This window comes from Sturnus vulgaris, chromosome 8, assembly GCF_052056855.1.
Source record: "Sturnus vulgaris isolate bStuVul1 chromosome 8, bStuVul1.hap1, whole genome shotgun sequence".
NCBI lineage: Eukaryota > Metazoa > Chordata > Aves > Passeriformes > Sturnidae > Sturnus > Sturnus vulgaris.
The window spans coordinates 36,248,072-36,268,794 of NC_142250.1; the positions used below are offsets into that span (position 1 = coordinate 36,248,072).

At 42.5% G+C, this 20,723-nt stretch overlaps 1 protein-coding gene across 1 annotated transcript; it reads left to right on the forward strand.

The window, feature by feature from the left end:
- Positions 1 to 940: 940 nt before the first annotated feature.
- On the forward strand, positions 941 to 19,975 carry MKI67 (marker of proliferation Ki-67). The gene is made up of 16 exons (XM_088169464.1): positions 941 to 1,073; positions 3,873 to 3,986; positions 4,815 to 4,896; positions 5,007 to 5,122; positions 5,491 to 5,560; positions 6,098 to 6,176; positions 6,860 to 8,290; positions 8,588 to 8,826; positions 9,359 to 9,752; positions 11,481 to 11,596; positions 12,014 to 12,185; positions 12,274 to 12,408; positions 12,750 to 14,377; positions 15,171 to 15,243; positions 15,571 to 18,549; positions 19,313 to 19,975. The coding sequence occupies exons 2-16, from the start codon at positions 3,895 to 3,897 to the stop codon at positions 19,444 to 19,446; spliced, it is 7,740 nt and encodes a 2,579-aa protein (XP_088025590.1). The 5' UTR covers positions 941 to 1,073; positions 3,873 to 3,894; the 3' UTR covers positions 19,447 to 19,975.
- Positions 19,976 to 20,723: the final 748 nt, after the last annotated feature.

Here is a 20,723-nt window from a genome sequence, read left to right on the forward strand (position 1 = left end):
TTCTATCAAGGAGTTTCAAGCACTGACTTTATTTTTCTCCTCAGTTTTGACAGTTGACAATTTTACTTCATGGTGTATTTGTCGAAATTAAATGTTTCCAAATTAACCTACCAGCAAATTTAAACCTTGAAGAAAATATCTTTTTTTTGTGGTTTTTTTTTTTCCCCCTCCTGTAAATCTACTTCAGCAAATATTTGCACAGATGCTGTTTCAGAGAGCTGCTCTTGGAGACAGATTGAAAACCTTTGTTATAATTTGTGTTTTCCTCTAAGTATTGCACATCACAAAAGCTGTGACACCACTGTAAATCATGCCAGAAAATACAATTATTGCCACGGTGCAGGTGTATTTATTTATTTCTGCTGTTTGATCACATGTGGGCTGGCAGAGCCTGCAATAAATTCAATTTCTAAGAGGTTTTCCTGCTATAAATTCTTTGAGTTCCATCACTCAGGATTTTTTTAATACCTGTTAATTAGCAATGATACTCAGTTATATAGCAAATGGAATCCTGATTCTGGTATGATTTACATCTAAATTAATGATTGTCCATTAACACAACAGCTATTGCAAAATAATAATAATAATAATAACAATAATAATAATAATCTGAACTAAAGGCCCACCAAAGCTTACAGAACAGACTTCAAAGTTATTTAATTGAAAAGAAATAACATTTTAAAAGCTGCTTACATCTAACTGTATCACATCTAAAGTCATCACACCACATAAAATAGTCTTTGAGGCAAGCCAGATAATAAAACAGGAGTAAAATCAAAAGTTCTGCTTTGTAAAAGATGTGAATAGTAGAATTTTATCCCCTGAAGCACAAAAGGCTGGATGACCTTGTCCTGTATCCCTTTCCCAAGCATCAGGCTTGGAATGAAGGTCACATTTCCTAGCTCAATAATACATTTTTCTTGTTATTGTTATTATTATTTTTTTTTTCTGTCTTCACAGAGCAACACCGTGTTCATGTTGATTCTTGCCCTCACAGATCCTCAAATTGGAGTCTCAGTAATGAATTCCTGTTTGGGAGCAGAGATGGGGATCAGTTTTATATCTAAATGAAGGTAACGAATTTGCTGATTAAAACACTAATTTAACTCTTACTGCTGCTCACCCCCTCCTATCCTTGCTCTCTTAATTTTTCTCCCCCTTACTGCTGTGGTTAATAGTATTTTTGTGGCTAGTAGTATTTTAATCAGATTAAATACAGATGTTTAAATCACTTTATAGAGCCTAAGTGAAGCTGAATTGATAAAAAATGAATCTGGGTGCTTTTTGCTGATCTGAGGAGGTGCAAATTCGGCACCCTGCAAGTCCTCCTCGCTCAGAGGACCTGGACAGGTTCAGGTATAGGCACAGGTTTAGGTTTAGGTTCAGATACAGATCTAGATAAAGGTTAAAGTACAGATATGGGCACAGGTCCAGATTCAGGTGCAGGTATGGACAAAAGGTCAGGTACAGATCCAGGTGTGAGCACAGGTACTGTAATGGGTACAGATCCAGGTACATGTGCAGGTAGAGGTTCATGCACACATTCAGGCACAGGTACAGCACAGGTTTAGATACAGATTCACAGGTATAGATACAGGTACACGTACAAGCACAGGCTCATGTACAGGTTCAGATTCAGGTACAGGTAGAGGTTTATGTACAGATACAGGCAGAGGTACAAGCACAGGCTTGGGCACAGGTACAGGTTCAGGAAAAGGTTCAGGTTGGGGCACAGATACAGAGCCAAGTACAGGTTCAGGCAGGGGCACAGGCACAGGTACAGATCCAGGTACAAGTTCAGTATGTGGTACAGGTACAGATCCAAGTTTGGGACAGGGTACAGGTACAGCTCCAGGCTGTAGCACAGGTACAGGTTCAGGCTGTGGCACAGGCACAGGTACAGCTCCAGGCTGTAGCACAGATACAGGTTCAGGCTGTGGCACAGGTACAGGTACAGCTCCAGGCTGTGTCACAGGTACAGGTTCAGGCTGTAGCACAGGTACAGCTCCAGGCTGTAGCACAGGCACAGGTACAGCTCCAGGCTGTGGCACAGGCACAGGTACAGGTACAGCTCCAGGCTGTGGCACAGGCACAGGTACAGGTACAGCTCCAGGCTGTAGCACAGGTACAGGTACAGCTCCAGGCTGTGGCACAGGTACAGGTTCAGGCTGTGGCACAGGCACAGGTACAGCTCCAGGCTGTGGCACAGGCACAGGTACAGCTCCAGGCTGTAGCACAGGTACAGGTTCAGGCTGTAGCACAGGTACACGCACAGGCTCGGAGGCCGCTCCGTGTCCGGTCCCGCTGCGGTTCCCGGGCGGCGCCTCCGTTTGAACTCAAACCGCCCTCGCCGCTCCCCATTGGCTCCGCTGCCCGCCGCGCGCCGCCCCCTCCGCCAATCAGAGGCCGACGCGCCCCTTTTCGAATGTTCAACGGTCATCTCAGTGCGGCGGTTTCTCCTTCCGCCGAGGCTGCACAGGGTAAAGCTAAAAGAGTCCCTCCGGTCGGTGCCGCTTGTTGCGGCAGGGCGGGCTCGGTGCTGTCCCGCAGCCGTGGCTGCTGCGGGCAGGCGCTGCGGTGGCGGCGGCTCCCGGTCCGTCCGTCTGCGCGTTTTCCTGTGGGTTCCGCGTTAGTGCCTGGCGGAGGGATACGCCGGGGCGGAAGGTGGGGCTCGCAGTGCGAAGGCTCGGGGGTCGGCGCGCGCGCGCGGGAAGCGCTCAGTCGGCGCCGCGCCGTGCCGGGAGCGCGGGGGGGGCGCGTCGGACGCCGCCACACGGGGCCCTTCAGCGCTCCGGCTGAGCCAGGTACGGGCGGTCAGCGGGGCCGGGGAGGGCGGCAGGGCCGTGGGGACGCGGCTTTGGGGTGCCGCGAGGAGCAATTGGGCCGCCTGACGCCCCGTTTGTGTGGCCGCCTTGCCCCCTTGTTGCGGCTCTGGCCCCCTGCCATGGTGGCTGTTGCCCGCTTCTCTCCCGGTGTTTACCCGGCCTGTGACCGCCTGAAGCGCTGGGTTATAAATTTCAGTTTCGGTGGCTTTTTTTGGCTTGTCGGAGCTGGTGGGTGCCGTGGGCAGGCTCCTCTCGGTGCAGGACACCGAGTGTTTGCGTTCTCTGAAATCCGGAGGGACTGCCGGCTTCCCCTCCACCTTGTGTCTTCTTGTCAACAAATGTTTTATCGCATGAAACCCGCTGAGAAATTCCATAAGAGGTTCTCTTTAACTGCCTTTAATTCCCTTGTTTTACCTTGCTGCTATTAAAGATACTTCTATGAGGATCGCTTGTAATAATCGCATTTATACATTAAACAGTGCGTTATGTGAATATATATTAAAAGTAGCCGGTTGTGCTGTGGGTTCGAGGTTTTTGTGTCAGTTCAGTGCTGTTCTCCTCCTGTCGTGATCTGTTCAGGAGCTGCCCAATTTCCAGCCCTTTCCCTGCTGTTCTGCCGCTGCTCCTGGGCGCTGATGCCACTGTCCCCTCCTTTTCCAGCAGGATAGAGCTACAATCAGTTGCTGTCTATTTTAAATTCAGATCTGAGAATTTCCAGCTAGGTAAGAGATTGAAAGATTCGGATTTAGTGAGGAGAAGCGAGTTTTTAAGTTGTTTAAGGGACAAAATCTCTGTTGCTCCTGAACCTTTCCGGTGTTCTCATGGGTAACAAAAACCTGAATACCAAAATTAGTCTGACAATTGATATAAACACGTTTCCAGTTTTTTTACACAATGAAACACATGTAAACAGCACTGAATTCCTCTGCTGTCCATTCGAAAATATCTCATCTCTGGAACAAAATAAGATCATAAAAATTCACATCAATTTAGTGTCATAAACATGTAAATCATAATTAGGGTGAGTAATCTGGGTGTTTTTTATAGGTAAGGATTCTTACATTTGAAGATGCCACGCTACGGGACAATCGTTGTCATTAAAAGGAATGGGACTGATGGAATTGTTTTTCCACTCACCTCAACTTCTTGTTTATTTGGAAGGTGAGAATTTGCTTTCACACACTGAAATAATGAGTGTTTTCCTGCAGATCATGTCTTTTAGTGCTTATTTACAAAAATAAATGTTTGTTGAGGAATAATATACAGAGAAGGAAAGGTGATCCTGCACTAAGATTAATGTAAGAGTAGAAAGCTGAACTTTATTTTGTTACTGCTTTTTTTCCTTCCCAGAACTGCTGTGATTGATTGATTGATTGATTGATTGATTGATTGATTTTTAAGTGTCTGGCCACAGGAAATCAGGGGAAGGGATTTCAAGTGGTAAGACCAACAGCAAATCAAAAGTATTAGAGATTAGCTTAATAAAAAGACAGAAGAGTCTGTACATTTATAAACATGTTTTAACTCACCAATAACTTTTCAGAAGGTAGAAGTGGTTTTGCAGGTGACACCAAGGGTCCAGTGACTTGTTTGCTGTCTCAAATCAGAAATGTAAGCCTGAGAATGACTTGAACAGTTCATTTTGTCTAAAAATATTGCACAAGTCTCAGGAAACTCTGGCAGCAAGTGATCCCCCAGCAGCAGCTGTGCTGTAGCCATGTCTCAGCTTGTCATGATCTGCTTTTTTCACAGTTTGGGTGTTTCACCATTTTTCTGATCTCACTTCTCTGATACTGGAGGATTGTGAGCTGCTTGTTTTTTTTTCCAGTTTAAAAAGACTTAGGTAGTTAATTTTCTTCAAATTAGAGACATCATACTGCTCTACCATTACTAACTAAAATTTTAAGAAACGCCCTAATTCTCCAGCAGATTTCCACGTGTTTTATGTGAAACTGAACGTGTGGGGTTTTTTTTTTTTTTTTTCCCCAGGAAAACAGAATGTGACATCCGCATGCGGCTGCCCTGGGTGTCCAGCGAGCACTGCAAAATCGAGATCAACGAGAACAAGGAGGTGAAATGCTGATGTTTCACTGAAATGTGAATTGCCTCCTTGCATCTCAGCAGGTCACTAAAGTTGGTTTTTTTTGGTTTTTTTTTTTTTTTTTTTTGTTCGGTTTGCAGGCAGTGCTGATTAATTTGAGCACAGTGAACCCCACGCAGCTGAACGGGGCTTGCTTTGAGCAGCCTGTTCTCCTGAAGCATGGAGATGTTTTAACCATCATTGATCGTTCTTTCAGGTGAGTGCCACGGTCAGAACTCCTTAATTATTTAATTCTGAAGTGGAAATTAATGAAGTTGAGTTCAGATTTCTCTACAAAGACTTCATCAGAAGGCAGGATTGCTTAAAGTTATCTTTTTGTCGCTTATTTTATATTAAGCGAAATCAATAAAGATGGAATTGTTTAAAGAGATCGTTGTGATTTTGTTTCAAGAGTTGTCAGTTTTAGGCAGAAATTAAAAGTGGTTTTAAGTAGCTAAAGCCTTTCAGTTGGAGATGTGTGCATTGTTGGGAATGGACAACTATTCCTAGGTCATTCCTATTAATAAGAGGAATTTAATCATCAATTATTTGACAAAAAATGGTATTTTAAAATATTTCTTTCAGGTTTGAATATCCTCCGCAATCAGCTTCTAAAAAGAGGCATTCCAGGTCTCCAAAAGATGAAACTCTGCAGGTAATTTTGTGCCTGTGAGCTTTTTCTTTACAAATATATTGGTTTTCTGTGTCCTTGTTCTGTTTTCATATTAAAAGTGACTTTTCAGCCTGAAACTGCTTTCTGTCTGAAAGTACGAATAAACTCTTTGAGATAAATACTTTTAAAAATGTACTAATTTTTAGTCTTAATTTTAATTTAAAAAATTGTCACTTGCTGGTTACAGATAGTTAATAATTCATGGTGTTACCAAAACAGAGCTATAAATCTTCCACTGGATTTGGTAAGAAGGGGAGGTTCAAGTGTTTTTATTCCTATTTTACTTGGCTTTGACAGCTCAGAATTTAAATGATCAAACAAGATAAAGTTCTCTCTAGGGCCTCAAATGTATTGGCCAATGTTAAATATTGAAAAGTTCAAGGATTTAATTTGAATACTTTAAAGGTTATTTAGGGACGATGCATATTCTCTTATAAATAGGGGTTTTTTTTAATGTAGAATTGAAAGCTGAAGTGTAAAATATTTGTTGCTCTGCTGTAATGTTGTACAAATTTACAGGTTCTTCATGTTCAGCAGGTGGCAGAAGTGGAATTATTACACAAACAATCTTCAGGAGCTAAAAGTCTGGATGTCTCAGGTTGGTACCTGTTTTATGAGGGTTCCCCTGAACTGCATTTATTGTTAGCATTAGAATTAAAGTTAAAAGAGGGGGAAAAAGGCATTTTAAGACTTTGCAATCTGAGTACACCTTGCTGTGTCAGAGATTATCTCATCATATGTTTAAATGCTGTGAATTCACTTTTGACATGAAAATTGAACTTGAACTGCTCTGCTGACCTACAGCTACACCTTTTTAAAGCAAATATTGCATTGTCTCATTCATTCTTTCCTAATAAAAAATAGAAACAAGTAGAATTTTGGAGGTATATATTGAAATAATTGTTTACAGGAGCTGTTTACTGTAGAACCAGAAAAACCCAGAACTGGTAATTCTGGGTAGTTATAACCCATGGACTGGTTAAATGTCAGAACTTCACCTTCCCATCCCTCTTGTCTTAAATAATCCTGATTTTCAGAGAATGCTCTTTATTGTCATTTCTGACAGATTTTTGTTCCAATGCAAAAAGTCCCAGCTGCTTCCAAGTGTTCCATTTCAGTAGATCCTGGTTGATCAGGAAGATCTTTGCTGACCAGGATCTTCCCTCTTGGGAGGGAAAATAAGGAATTTTTAATCTGCATTTATGGAACTTAAATTTGTAGTTCTGCAGTTTTGAAATAACTCTGCGTCTGTATTTTTGTTTTGCTTTACTTTCTTTGTAGATAATGCTGAGTGTGAAGAAAAAAATGCCAATGAAAAGCAAAAAACTCCAGAGAAAAATTCTCCTAGAGTTTTCCCTGTCAAATTCCAAACACCCAAATCTTCACAGAGAATGCATCATCTGCTTAAAAAGCAAAATGAAATGTCTCCCTTTAGTAAACTCTATGAAAATCTGAAAAAGGAGCTGAAAGCAGAAAATTCTCTGCACAAGGGAACTGCAAAAGAAGAGCCTGGGAAGGTTCTGCCAGAGCCAAGTCCTCCCATTTCATCCCTGGGTAGTTTTTTTGATGTGAGCAGCCTGAGTAAAAGTAATGAAACAGACACAGTTGAAGAATGTTACATTGTGAGAAGAGAAATAGAAGACAGCTCAGGGGTTAAACGGCTGTCAGGTGGAGGAAGAATTTACAGGAGGAGTTTACCCAAGAGGCTTCAAAATCTCATTTCAAAGGAGGTGTTAAAATATACTGGTCAGAATCTACTGCGGGATCCTGAAAGATTCAGGACACCAGGCAGATCCCAAGGCACTGCAGCTACACCCAGACCCAGCAAGGAGAACCACAAGAATTCCCAGTTTCTGGTGGATCAGTGCTGCATAGAAAGGATGGAGTGTCCAATGACAGGGATAACGTGCAGCCCCACAATGGCCACCCTCAGTGGTGCTGAAGGAGGTAAAGGTGTGCTGAGCACACCAACAACCAGGAGGAAGAGCCCTCGGTCTCTTTTTGTGTCACCTCCCAAAGAAAGCACTGGAATGAATCCTGGAAATGCTGATACTCCAAGGACCCCACGGCGTGGGTCAGGAAAACTGAAGTCACTTCCAGAAATCCCAGCTGGAGCTCCAAGGGAAGATTCAGTGTGCAGAATTGATAACACACAGCTGCCTTTGCCAGAAGACAAAAGCTTAAAGCAAAGACGAAGCAGCAAACAACAAACACCAACAAAACCTGTCCAAGAAGTGCTGAAAGAAATCTGGGATCAGGCAAACCTGCGTAACTTGAAGGTGGGAGGTTGTGAAACCCCTGCCTCTCTCTCTAAGTCCAAGAGTCCCAGAAGAAAGAGCAGGGAAAGTAAAGAATTCTTGGACAAAAGTGCCCATGCAGAGGCATTGGCTTCAGAAGGGATGTTGGCATCTCCTGCTGCTCAGACACCTGGAAGGAAGAGGGGAAGGCCAAGGACCCCTGGAGTGTTGGGTGAAGCAGCAGTGGAGACAAGCACAGCTCAGGAACATCCCAGCTCAGGCAGAAAAGCCAGTGGAACTCCAGCAGAGCTGGCCATGGACACGTGTCACCAAAGCCAGGGTTTGGAAGAGGCCAGTGCTGCAACACCTCGGAGACCATCAGCCAAGAGAAGATCTGGAAGTGCTGCTGAGCTGAGAGACACTGAACCTGCCTCAGAAACCAAAGCTGTTGGCCTCCTGCATGGACAAGACTCAGGTAAATACATTGGATCCCCTGCCTTGTATTTGTATTAAAAAAATTCTGTAGAGCTTTTCTAAGAATTCTGCTTGGATAAAATGTGACATGACTGACACTAACTGTAAAATATTTATCATGGCGTTGCATTTGTCCTTAACAATGCACAATATGTATAAAATATTCTGGATTTAATCTATTTCCCTTTATGGTAAGTTCCTTTGAGTTTGTTTCCAACTTTGAAATGCACAAGGAAAGGTTAAAAATGCTGTCTTGGATTCTTGGAAATCTAAAAATCGTTTCAATTGTTCTTTTCAGGCAAGACAAAAAGAGTCTCTCAGAAGAGGAAAAGTGGTGAAACACTCCCTCAGACTTCAGGCAAAAGGAAGAGAGTGTCTTTTGGTGGCCATCTGAGTCCAGAACTCTTTGATAAAAGTTTGCCTCCCAACTCTCCCCTGAAGAAAGGAGCTCTCCCTGCCAGGCCGAGTTCACCCTATGGAAGCTCCCCTCGGGCTGTGCTCAAAAAGGCTCAGGGCTTGAAGCACTTGATAGATCAGGTAAATGTTAGCAGTGTTCAAGTTGCTAAGTCTATTACTGTGATCAGAATTTGTAAATTTTATTATATATGTATTTATTCTATGATTTATTCATTCAAAATTAGTAGTAAACCTTGTGTGATGTATGCTGGTATCAACTCGGGAGTGTTTTGGGATGCTCAAAGAGTCATCAGCAAAAACAGGTTTATTAAAAAGTGAAAGTACGACCAAGTTCATTGGCAAGGTCACTCTGCTGCTTACTGGATGGGTAAAGCACACAAGGAAAAATCGAGCTATAGATACAAAATCAATCAATCTGAAACTAAAGTTGACATAAAATGATTTAATTGATAGCTGGGGATGGATAAAGGGGAAGGATCCAAAGTAAGGTAAATCCTTCTGCCAGACTTGATCAATAGTTGATGAATCATTTTCTGTATCATTCCTGATCAAGTAAAATCCAAGTTCCAGGCAGGGTTTGCCTGGACAGATCACATCAGTAAAAAGAAGGAAATATCCTCCATTCACTAATGTGTAATATTTTTTTTACCAGGAAGAAAAAAGATCACCCAAAAACTCCCCAGCCCAGCAGTCCCCAGGAGCCTCATCCCTTGTCTCAGGGAAGGCAACACCCAAAATCCCTTCAGGCTCTCCAGCCCCTTTCAGGAGAGGGCGTTTCTCCATCTCCCAGCCCCCCACACCGTTGCCAATTGCAGAGGAGAAGGATGAAGACCTGCAGCCGGAGGGGAGCAGTGGTGTCCAGGGGAAAACACCAAAACCTTCTCCTGCTCCCCAAGATGCCAAAGCCTTGGTGACAGTGACACCTGTCAGGTCAGCCAGAGGTGGCCAGCTGGGTTTGAAGGGCTCTGCCAGGAAGAGCAGAGGTGGGGCTGTGGCTGCTCTCAGTGCCAAGAGGAGAAGTGGAGCCTCCAGTGCCAATTTATTAGGTTGGTTTCAATCAGTTCATTTTTAATATTCAATTTCATGCTTTAAAATGCATGAACCAAACTGGAAAAGATCCTGTTTTGTTATGCAGAGGCCACCAAATAATCGGTGGATCTTCTGAAATGTGCTGGGTTTCTTGGAAGTGCCAAGTGCTGCGTTTTCTCATTCATAAAGCAAATTTTTTAAAGCCTCTATAAACTCATTTAAAGACAAATATTAATGTTCAGAAGTTAAAAATGGAAAAATTGACACTCTCTTTGCAAGATTAGAGTTTTGATCTTTAAAATCTGTCACGCTGAAGTAGTGTTAAACTAAACCAGGTTTATCACATCAGTTTTGTTTTGAAAAACTTAACATTTTATAGCAATGCAGCTTCACTTGGGTTATTTTGTGCCTTATTTTTATACAAGGCTCCCAAAATTTGTCCAGGAGCTGGGATGTATTTAACCCCTCAAAGTGGTACATAACTGATAGAGATAAAAAATAGGATCATAACTGGGTGTTCCCTTCAAATCTTCAAAATTCCCAGTGTTGAGCACTGATTTGAAATAGTTTTGACAGGATTGGAAGCTGTAATAGGGGAGTTCTGGTTCAAGTTTTGACTTTTGAGTAAACTTTGAAGTAGGGTGTATTTGTCACCTGTTTTCATCAGTTAAATCAGTTTGACAAAGTCAAATTCCCCATTCACCCAGGAATTTTTATTCCTTTATTATTCTGTCCATTTTAATGGCAGCAGAGCTCTTGACAAATACCAGTGGCATTCCATTTCTCACCATCTCTATGAAATGTGCTTTTTAATATCACTGCATCAATTCCTTCTTTAATATGAAAAGAACATCACAGCTCTTAAAAATTTCAGATCCAAAATAAAACTGTGTGCAGTGCTTTTTCAGATAATTTCCTGGATGCTTGGCATTTTTCTCTGCATCTTGCAAACCTTGGCAATGTCAGTTCTTCAAAGTTCTTTTTATTTACAGACTGACATAGCAATTCTGACAAGAGAGTAACAACATCCTTTTCTTTAGGAACAGCATTCCCCTTTTTATCTCTGTTTTTTAAAAATCATTTTTTAATATGATCTCTGTGTTCTGATAGCTTTTTTTTCCTGAAGTAAACAGGGCAGGTGTCCTACAACTTCATTTATTCCACAGCTGTAATTCCCTGCTCTCACTGCTGTGTACAGAATGATGTGATGAAGGTAACCTTGCTTTGGGAATTTTGGGATTGTGACACAAGAAAAATCATGGGAAGTCTGTGTAAAATGCAGGATAAATAAATGGTTTTCCTGACTGAAATTCCTCAGGAAGGTGAAAGAAATTTCACTTGGAAACAATTTCTCTTCTGTTAAATCTCACCAGAGGAAAGCTGATCTGTAATGAACGAGGCTGAAAAGGCTCATGGCGAGTTTCTGTTGGGAAAAATGAATTTCTTCCAAAAGAGAGAGGAAGGAATTGAGTCAGTGTCCAGTTGCAGGATCTGAGCTGTGGTTGACAATGTGTGAAGCTCATTGTTCTGGTGGGGGATGCCACACTGGGTGCTTGGACTCTTCTTAAACTTCAGCTGAAATTGGATTTTCAAATTGAGACTATAACACTTCAGGTGTTATCAGATAATAACAACCACTTTCCTCTGCCAGACTGCAGAAAATGTATTGGAATCATAAAGAAATAATTGTGAACTTCCATTTACACAGCTGAGAATTAAAGTGGTTCTTTCTCATTTTCTTCTAGTTGCAAAATCTTGGGCAGAAGTGGTAAAATTGGGAGTTCCAAGACCACAGTCAAGGACTGTTAAAAAGAATGTCTGTAAAGGAAGAGCCCTGAAGAGGATCAACCACCCACCAAAGGTATTCCTTTTCTTTTTATGTTTCTTTGTTTTATTTCCTTGCATACCCACCAAGCAGCTTGGATGGATTTTGATGGAGAAGCTGAGCTCTTGTTATGATGTGTATTGGGAGCTGATGTCTCTCACACCACGTGGGAAATGGAGGTTTGTACAAAAGGAATTAATGAGGCTGGAAAAGACCTCCAAGATCTTGGAGTCCAACCTCTGATCATAAAAATCAGGCAGGATCTGCCTTTCCTAAACTCAGGCTGGCTGGGCCTTCCAACCCTCGTGGGCACTGGACATCCTCCATTCTTCTGGAGCCTCCCAGTTAACCATGACTGGTGATGAATTATGGAAAGAGCTTGGCCACCTCTTCCACCATGATTCTTTGCTTAACAATTCTTTTTATTCTTCTTTTATTCTTTTCTCTCTGCAGACTCCAGAGAAGAAGATAAAAGATCACTTCAGCACAGGTCATGCAGAGTCACCTGCTACCATAGTTGTAGGTAAAGCTTATTCCACCAGAGTCAGGTCAGCTGGACATGTCCCCAAAGTGGTAAAAAATCCCAGGCTGAAGCTCAACATGGATATGGATGAAAGCTTCACAGGTGAGATTTTAAAATCTGCTGCTTCATCTGCTCACTGTGCAGTTCTTTTGTCAAAACATTTGCTTATTTTTCCAACTATAATTTCTAGGAATGCCTGAAATGCTCCAAACTCCAGAAAATCAGGGAGAAAGAACATTTCCTTTGGCTGCTGCTCAGAATGCTGATTTTACACCACCGTGGGCTGCAGGGGATATTTCTGACTTGCACACTCCTGAGGAATCTGGTAGGTTTGGTATTTAAAAAAAAAGAATATTTAGGTTTATTATAGGTTAGCAGTGTCTCAGCCTAGGCATACTTAACTGAGGTGAAGCATGCAGCAATTCATGGAAGGAGCCATTGAATACCATCAGGTAGTTCCAATTAATTTCTGAATAAGATATTTTATTATTCATTCTATTTGGTATGGAACTTCAGACTGCTGACAAGTTGCTTCAGACACTGAATGCACATACTTGGATTTTGTTTTCTAGGCTATATTTAAATTTATTTTTTTATATACAGCAATTAAAATGCTTGGATTTTCTGCTTATTTTCCAAATGAAATAAATCTCCTGCTTATTTCAGGGGAGATGATGGTGTCACCATTAAATAATTCAGATGCTTCAGAGCAGAAGCAAGAGACTCCAGGCATACTCTGTTTTCTGAGAGAGGAGTCATCTCCATCTATGTTTGATGAAATAGCCACAAAAACTCCTGAAAAAAGAAAATCTGTGCACGAAGATAATGTGGATAGTTTGGCAATAATTCCAGAAAAAACAACATCTCTGGTGAAGTCAGGAAGTAAAAGAAGGACTCCAAAGCAGAAGTTGGAGCCAGTTGAGGTCATGTCAAGCAAAAGGATGATTTTAAGGACCCCTGAGCAAAGGTCAGAACCAGAAGAGGTTTTGTCAGATATCAAGAGGCTCATGAAGACCCCAAGGCAGAAGTCTGAGCCTGCAGAGGTTTTGTCAGGTGTCAGAGAGCTCATGAAGACCCCAAATCAGGAATTGGAGCCTGTAGAGGTTTTGTCAGGCATCAAGAGGCTCATGAAGACCCCAAAGCAGAAACTGGAACCTGCAGAGGTTTTGTCAGGTATCAGAGAGCTCATGAAGACCCCAAATCAGGAATTGGAGCCTGTAGAGGTTTTGTCAGGTATCAGAGAGCTCATGAAGACCCCAAAGCAGAAACTGGAACCTGCAGAGGTTTTGTCAGGTATCAGAGAGCTCATGAAGACCCCAAATCAGGAATTGGAGCCTGTAGAGGTTTTGTCAGGTATCAGAGAGCTCATGAAGACCCCAAAGCAGAAACTGGAACCTGCAGAGGTTTTGTCAGGCATCAGAGAGCTCATGAAGACCCCAAATCAGGAACTGGAGCCTGTGAAGGTTCTGTCAGGTATCAAGAGGCTCATGAAGACCCCAAGGCAGAAGTCTGAGCCTGCAGAGGTTTTGTCAGGCATCAGAGAGCTCTTGAAGACCCCAAATCAGAAATTGGAGCCTGTAGAGGTTCTGTCAGGTATCAAGAGGCTCATGAAGACCCCAAGGCAGAAGTCGGAGCCTACAGAAGTTCTGTCAGGCATCAGAGAGCTCTTGAAGACTCCAAATCAGAAATTGGAGCCTGTAGAGGTTTTGTCAGGCATCAGAGAGCTCATGAAGACCCCAAATGAGAAATTGGAGCCTACAGAGGTTCTGTCAGGCATCAAGAGGCTCATGAAGACCCCAAGGCAGAAGTCTGAGCCTGCAGAGGTTCTGTCAGGTATCAGAGAGCTCATGAGGACCCCAGAGCAGAAGGCAGAACCAGTGGAGGACCTGACTGGCATTAAGCAGCTCCTGAGGACCCCACAGCAAGAGCTGGAACCAGTCATAGACGAAATAGCCTTGAAAAGGTTGCTGGACACTCCAGCAGAGGGCAGGAAAGCAGGAAAAGCTGTGCCAGGTGTGACTTCAACCAAGAAAACCCCAAAGCTGAAATCCCAAGCCGTGGAAGACATGGTTGGGATCAGCCGCATTTTCCAGACACCAAAGGACAAGGGTGAGCCTGTAGAAAACACGTTTGGAATTAGCAGATTAATGAAGTCTCCTAAAGAGAAATATCAACCAGTTGAGGATTTTGTGGGACTGCAAAGGCTCATGGCAGAACCCAGGCAGAAATCTTCTGATTCTGAAGTGGACTATGCTGGAATGACTGAGATGTTTGGCACCCCAGAGGAAATGAAGGTAAAAAATACTTGAACTTTTGGAAGGGATGTTTTTAGACTTTGAAACCTGTGCTTGAAATGAATTTAGACTTTCTAGTATGACACCTTGTATCTTGCAATTTTTTTTAGAGACAGCTGCATTTATGTGTTAAAATATATTTATTTCAAAGGACCTGTCACAAACGAGTTGTAAGATTAAGTGCCATTAAAAACAGGTTTAATATAAAAGTGATAAGCTTAATTTAAAAGTGACATTCCCAGCATCTCACTCACCATTCCACGCTGACTGTTAGAGGTAGGAAAAGTGAAGTTCTCCAGTCAGTGTGTCAGGCTTGGTGATATCTGTGCCCAGCCTGGTTTGTTTTTATTGTGAGAAGAATCTTGATCTTCAGTGGAGATGTGCTGGCATCACTGCCAGTATCATTTTCTTAAAAAAAATGATTTTGATTCTCATATTCCATAGGGAAAATGCTGAGTATCCCTGGGCTTAGTACTTAGAACTAGAGTGAAACACTACAAAACACTCAATTTCTGTTCAATAGCCCAAATTCCCTTTGAGCACTTATTTAGGCACTTCTCAACCTTTCCACAATGTTGTCTTTCATTTTAGATGGCAAGAAAGAAATTTCCTATGTTTCTGGGCTTATATCAGAAAAATGGATGTATTATAAGACTAAATGATTTAATTTGTAAAGAAAAGGATTTGGCAAGAATTTTTAAAAGTATTGCTGTACATTCCTCTGGTATTGTTGGGCTCTGTAAGTTCTTGTCCTGTCAGACATGCATTTATTGGTTATTTTTTATTCCCTTAGGTGAGATCAGTAAATGTTAAGGATTCTCAGGAAGAAATTGCACCTCCTGGTTCTAATTCCACTCGTAAACGTGGTAAGCACAATTTTTTTGCTTAGAGGAATAATGAATGTACAAAATCCTAAATGTTAGCATGAAGTTCAAATCTTGTTTAAACCTCTCTCAGTGAGCCCAGCTATTTCCTGAGCTAAGATCATTTTTTCCCTTTGACCCATCCAAATAAATTAAACAACTTCAGTCAGAAGTCTGGCCTTTAATCTAGCAATTGGTTAAATATTTCTTTATTCTTTGTATGATTTGTTTGAGCAAGATGCCTCTGTGAGGAAAATGGGAATGCACAGATACTTTGATCAGGCACGGGAACGTCTTTAATTTTTGTTTGTGCTCTTTACTCTGTTCTAGAAAAGAAAGGAAAAGTTTCCCAAGGTGAAGATTGTCAACAGAAAGACTCAACTGGTGAGGAGCAGCCTAGCCAGAGACCCAGGAGGGGCAGAGGTACCAGGGCTGCACCTCCTGCTGCAGCAAAGCCAAGTGAAAATGATGTGAGTTTAAAGGAATTGCAGAGTCCTGGTACCCAAGAGGAGATGAGAGTGATCACACCTGAAAACAAGGCAAGAGGAAGGAGGACAAAGCGTTGCATACAAGAAGTTCTTCCAAAGAGCCCTGAACTGGAAGGGCTTGACATTGTTTCATCTGTGGAACCACCTGGAGCTGCTCAGAGACCAGGAAGAGGTAAAAGGAAAGAGCTGAAGGAGTTAAAACATCCAAATGAAAACCTGGAGTCCTGTGTTGAAGATTCTTCAGTGCTACAAAAAGCACCTGCAAATGCCGAGGAGAGTTTGCAGAACTCTGGCATCAATGAAACTGAAGATGATCCAGGCACAAAGACAGGACCTGGAAACGTTCAGAATGAGATCTGTCAGCTGCAAACAGGTTTAAATAATCCTGATAGCAAAGCTAATGACAGTGGGATAGAGGACAGTGAAGAAGTGTTCCTGTCACCGAGGAGGAGGCGCAGGGGAGGGGAGGACACAGAGCCAGTGGTTCCACCAAAACGAGGGAGACGAGCAAGGAATGGCCAAGGTAAAGCAGCTTCTCCAGGAGACCTTCATGGAACAACCAGAAAGCTTCGTAAAAACCCATCCCCAAGGGTGACACAAAGGCAGGACCAGGCTTGTGACAAAGCTCCTGAGGCTGTCACAGCACAAGAATCTGAAAATGGCACTGAACTTGAACTAAAGGCAGCAGAGAGAAGAGTGAAGTCTTTTAGAAGTACTAGAAACAGAAAGCAGTCAGCTGAAATAAAAGCAGACACTCCTGGGGTCGCACTTGAAAATACACAAAACATTCAGAAAACTGAGGAAACATCAACTGAAGCTGATGCTGAAACGCAGTCCCACGTGAAAAATGAGATGAAAGGATCTCAGGGATGTGAAACAGAAAATGCTCAGGAAAATACAACAGAGGCAGCTCAAAGATTAAAGGCAGAGTCACCTTCTGCAGAGACAAACAAAATGCCAGTCGGTGCTCAGAACACAGAAGCAAACAGGGCTAGAAACAGGAGGGGCAAAAAAGATTCTTTGGAGCAAAAAGCTGATGAATTCACTGAAAATGTGAACAGCCCAAAACCAATTACTCCTAAATTTAAGTCAGAAGTGGATGAGTCTTCTCTCCAGGATTCCCTGGGCTCTGTTTGTGTCAGTGCAGCCCAAGCCAAGAAGGAGCAGCCCAGCCCTGGTGCCACATCAGTCCCTGCTGCAGACAGTGCCAGTCCTGCTCAGGGCAGTCAAAGGAGAACGAGAAATGAACAGGGAATACTTAAAGCAAAGCAAACTGAAATCCTGCAGGGGAATCCAGCACAAAGAAATGCAGTGATGTGTAGAAGAGGAAGAGGTAAAAAAGTTAATTTTCAGCTTGAAGAAAGCAGTTCCAAAGCGATGGAAGGAAAAAGTTTACCTGAGGGTGGTGAAGGCATGACTGACAAAGATAATCAACGTGAGAATTCCAAAAATCCTCCTTCACAGGGAAGGAGGGGCAGGAGGAAAAAACTTGATTCCATCCCACAAGAAGCTAGTGCTGCCTTGATGGATAAACAAACACCAAGTGCAGATGACAGGAAAGATGAGGCTGTGGTACAGGAACAAGGACCAGCTTTGGAAACTGCTGACAATGCACCGAGACGGGGGAGGAGACGGGAGGTGGCTGCAGCACCACAGACCAGATCTCCTTCTGTCAGAACGAGACGTGGGCTGCTGGGAGGTGATGCCAAAAAGATGGCAGAGAGAGAAGATGAAAATCCAGCCCTGGGTAATGAAACTTCACAAGCAAAAGTGAATGAATCAGCAAGGGACAGAAGGAAAAAGATGGATCCGGCAGCAGGGACAAGAAGTTCAACTCCACTCCAGAGCAAGTGTGGCTTGTCAGAGACTAAAGATGAGGAGGGTACTCATGAGGAGCAAAGTGTGCCTTTGGAAGCAGTGTCCTGTGCTAAGGAGAAGCCACCAGGAAGGGGCAGAAGGAAGGAAACTGCTCTGGCATCACACACAACCAGCTCCATCTCTCTTCGAGGGAAACGCAGGTTGGCAGCAGGTGATGGAGAAGAAGCTCCCAAAGAAGAGCAGAATGTTCCCTCAGAAACTTGTGATCCACCTGGAAAAGAAAATCAACTGAGAAGAGGCAGGAGGAAGGAAATTGCCCTCTTGATAGAAGCCAAAAGTTCTATTCAGGGAAATCAGGTCCCATCAAAACAAAGTGGTAGAAAAAATAACAGGGAAGCTAAACAGAGTTTGGACAACTCTTCCCAAGAAAATATGGATCTTGTAAAAGGGAGCTCGAGGCAAGCAACCACTTCACTGGCTCTTAGTCCCACCTCACCTCAGGGTCTGCCAGAAGATGGTAAAGATGGAATTCCTGAAGAACAAAGTAAACCTTTGGAAGTAGCTCCACCTGCAAAAGAAAATCCATCAAGAGTGGGCAGGAAGAAAACAACTTCTTCCACTTCTGAAGAAACAAATTCCATTTCTCTCAGGGGAAAACCCAACGTGCCCAGAGGCAGAGGTCAGAAGAGTATTCTTAAAGGAAGTGAAGAGGCATCTCCAGAAGATAATCCATGCCAGGGAAGAACAAGGCAATTGAGGAATAAGAAGAGGAAAGTGGAATTCCCATTAGAGGCAGCTACTTCCCCCCATAAAAGCAGTGACTTGCCAGAAAATGGCAACACTCTGGAAACTCAGGATTTGAGTGGAGCATCCACTGGTTGTGAAGAGAACCAGTCTGGGAAAGGCCAGGAGGGTGACCCTGCTCCACAGGCAGCCCCCACCTCTCGCAGGAGGAAATGCCAGCTGCCAGCAGAGGATGTGGCTCCCAAAAAATTAAAATCAGGTGAGGCAAGGATTGGCTCTCTTTCTTTCCTCTCTTTCCTCAAGTTATATAAAGATACAATTGTGTGTAGAGCTCTGGGGCTGCTGATACACATCCCAGAATCATGGGATCATTTAATTTGGGAAAGATCCAAGATCCCAGCTCCCTCCTGGGGTTCCAGCTCCATTCCCTTCCCTGGTCACACTCAGCCCTTCCATGTCCCTCCTGAACCGAGGGACCTAAACTGGGCACAGCACTGGAGGTGTCCCCCAGTACAGGGGGACAATCACTGCCCTGGTCCTGCTGCCACCTACAAATATTCCCTGGAATTTTCAGCTTGACTTAAAAACTCCCAGTTAGAAAATATTATCAAATGAATGCCTTGAAGTAGAATGACAGCAGCTCTTTAGAGCTACACAGCAAGGAATTTCTTGCCATAAAACTTGGCCTGTTTTCATTTTTGCAGGACTTTGGTGTTGATTCTGTTTTAGTTTTACAGATCAGTGGAAGGAATTTTAGCTAAAATGGCAGCTAATTGGTTTTGGTGCTCTCATTAATGTTAACCTACTTTCAGAAATAGCTGTAAATCCTCAGGGATCCAACTTAAAGGATATTGGATGTGCAGAAGTGTGGAGTTGGTGTCTGGTTTGTTGAATTCAGAGATGAAATCTTTGGAATGTTGTCATTGGGGACTTTTCCTTTCAAAACAGTGTAGGTGAAGACGGAATTTTGTGGGAAATGTTTGATTGATGACACAAATTGACATTTTTCCATATGCAAATAGGGAATGATGAAAATGGATCTGTACAAAGAGGAAGAAGAAACAAAACTAAACTTGGAGAAGAGGATGCAAAGGCAGCTCAGAGCACTGGAGGAATGGAGAGGAGGACAAGATCCAGCACAAGAACAAGGAAATAGTCTTAAGAGTCCCAGAACCAGTTCTTAAATCAGTTCAGTAATTCCAGTTACAGGTTTTTCTTTCAATGTGAATTGGTTTGCACTCAGATTTTAAGCTCAGATTTTTCGTACTTCTATGGTTGCTTTGCAAAATACGTTTCTTAATGGGTTTACAGGTAGCAGGTAGAGATTTCTTTAGTAGCTTTGCCAGCACGTGGTGTTTCCTAAACCATGGGGTGCTTGTGCAAAGCTGCAAACATTGAATAAATGTTGTTAAATTACCAGTGATTTCCCTTCTTTTTCCTGTTGATCAGTACAGCAATCAGGAAGCCATAGTACTGTCAGCTGAAGCTATTTTCTGCTGAAATTTTTCCTGTGCTGAAGTTCTGGTTTTCGTTGGAGTTCTGTAAATATTCGTTTAAAAAAAGAAAATACAGTTGTATTAGCAGAAGTATTATGCTAAATTTTTCTTAAGTTTTTTTTTTTTTTTTTTTAATTAAGGTTGTATTAAAAAGTGCGAGTTTTGAAGTCATTAAACTTGTAAACAGTTTGGGACTTTTGTGGTTTTTTTTGGTTTTAAGAATGTAATTGCTGCTGTCTTATGAATTCACTTCTCAGGTTCATCCTCCGTGGTTGATGTGATTTGGAGACAGAATTTTTAGGATCTTTTACAGATAATTTGTCTTCAAGGCTGGGGGCTTCTTAAATACAGAAACACAGAAAATTCAGCCTGGGCATCAAACTTGTGTGCAGTTTTTAGACCTGATTTAATTTCTGTGGTGTGTGGGCAGCTGAGGATGTTTTTGCAGCAGAGCAGTTGGAATTGGAACTGTTAAAGTTGGAAAAGACCCCAAGACTCCAAACCTCAGATGTGATATAATATAAACTTTTTTTTTTTTTAATTGAGGTTGGATTTTTTGCTTGTTTGTTTTTTGTCATGTGGAATATGCTGTACCCATACCCACAGAGGGTTTTTATTGAATTATCATTCACTTTTTTTTTTTTAAATCTACTTTATTCTAGTGTGAAAATTCCAGTCTGTCCATTCATCCAGGGTTGCTCCATCCCAGGTGCAGAATCTGGTACTTCCCCTTAACTTCACATGGTCGATGAGAAGTGGAAATCTATTATGGTGGGGGAGTCTTTTGGTTTGATTTGGGTTTTTTTGTGGCTTTTTTAACTCTGTTTCCCAGTCATGACATTCCTAAAACTTTAGCCCTGAAATCTCAGAGGAAAGCAAAATTTTACCATTTCCCCAAAAATCAAAATTCTCTCCTCTGTGTAAGCAATGCCAATGC

Bases quoted from the DNA above. Each gene is read 5' to 3' on its own strand.
- MKI67 (XM_088169464.1), top strand. From the start codon at position 3,895: ATGCCACGCTACGGGACAATCGTTGTCATTAAAAGGAATGGGACTGAT. The intron at 3,987-4,814 runs GTGAGAATTTGC...TTTTTTCCCCAG, and splicing joins ACTTCTTGTTTATTTGGAAG to GAAAACAGAATGTGACATCC. The intron at 14,378-15,170 runs GTAAAAAATACT...TTATTCCCTTAG, and splicing joins GCACCCCAGAGGAAATGAAG to GTGAGATCAGTAAATGTTAA.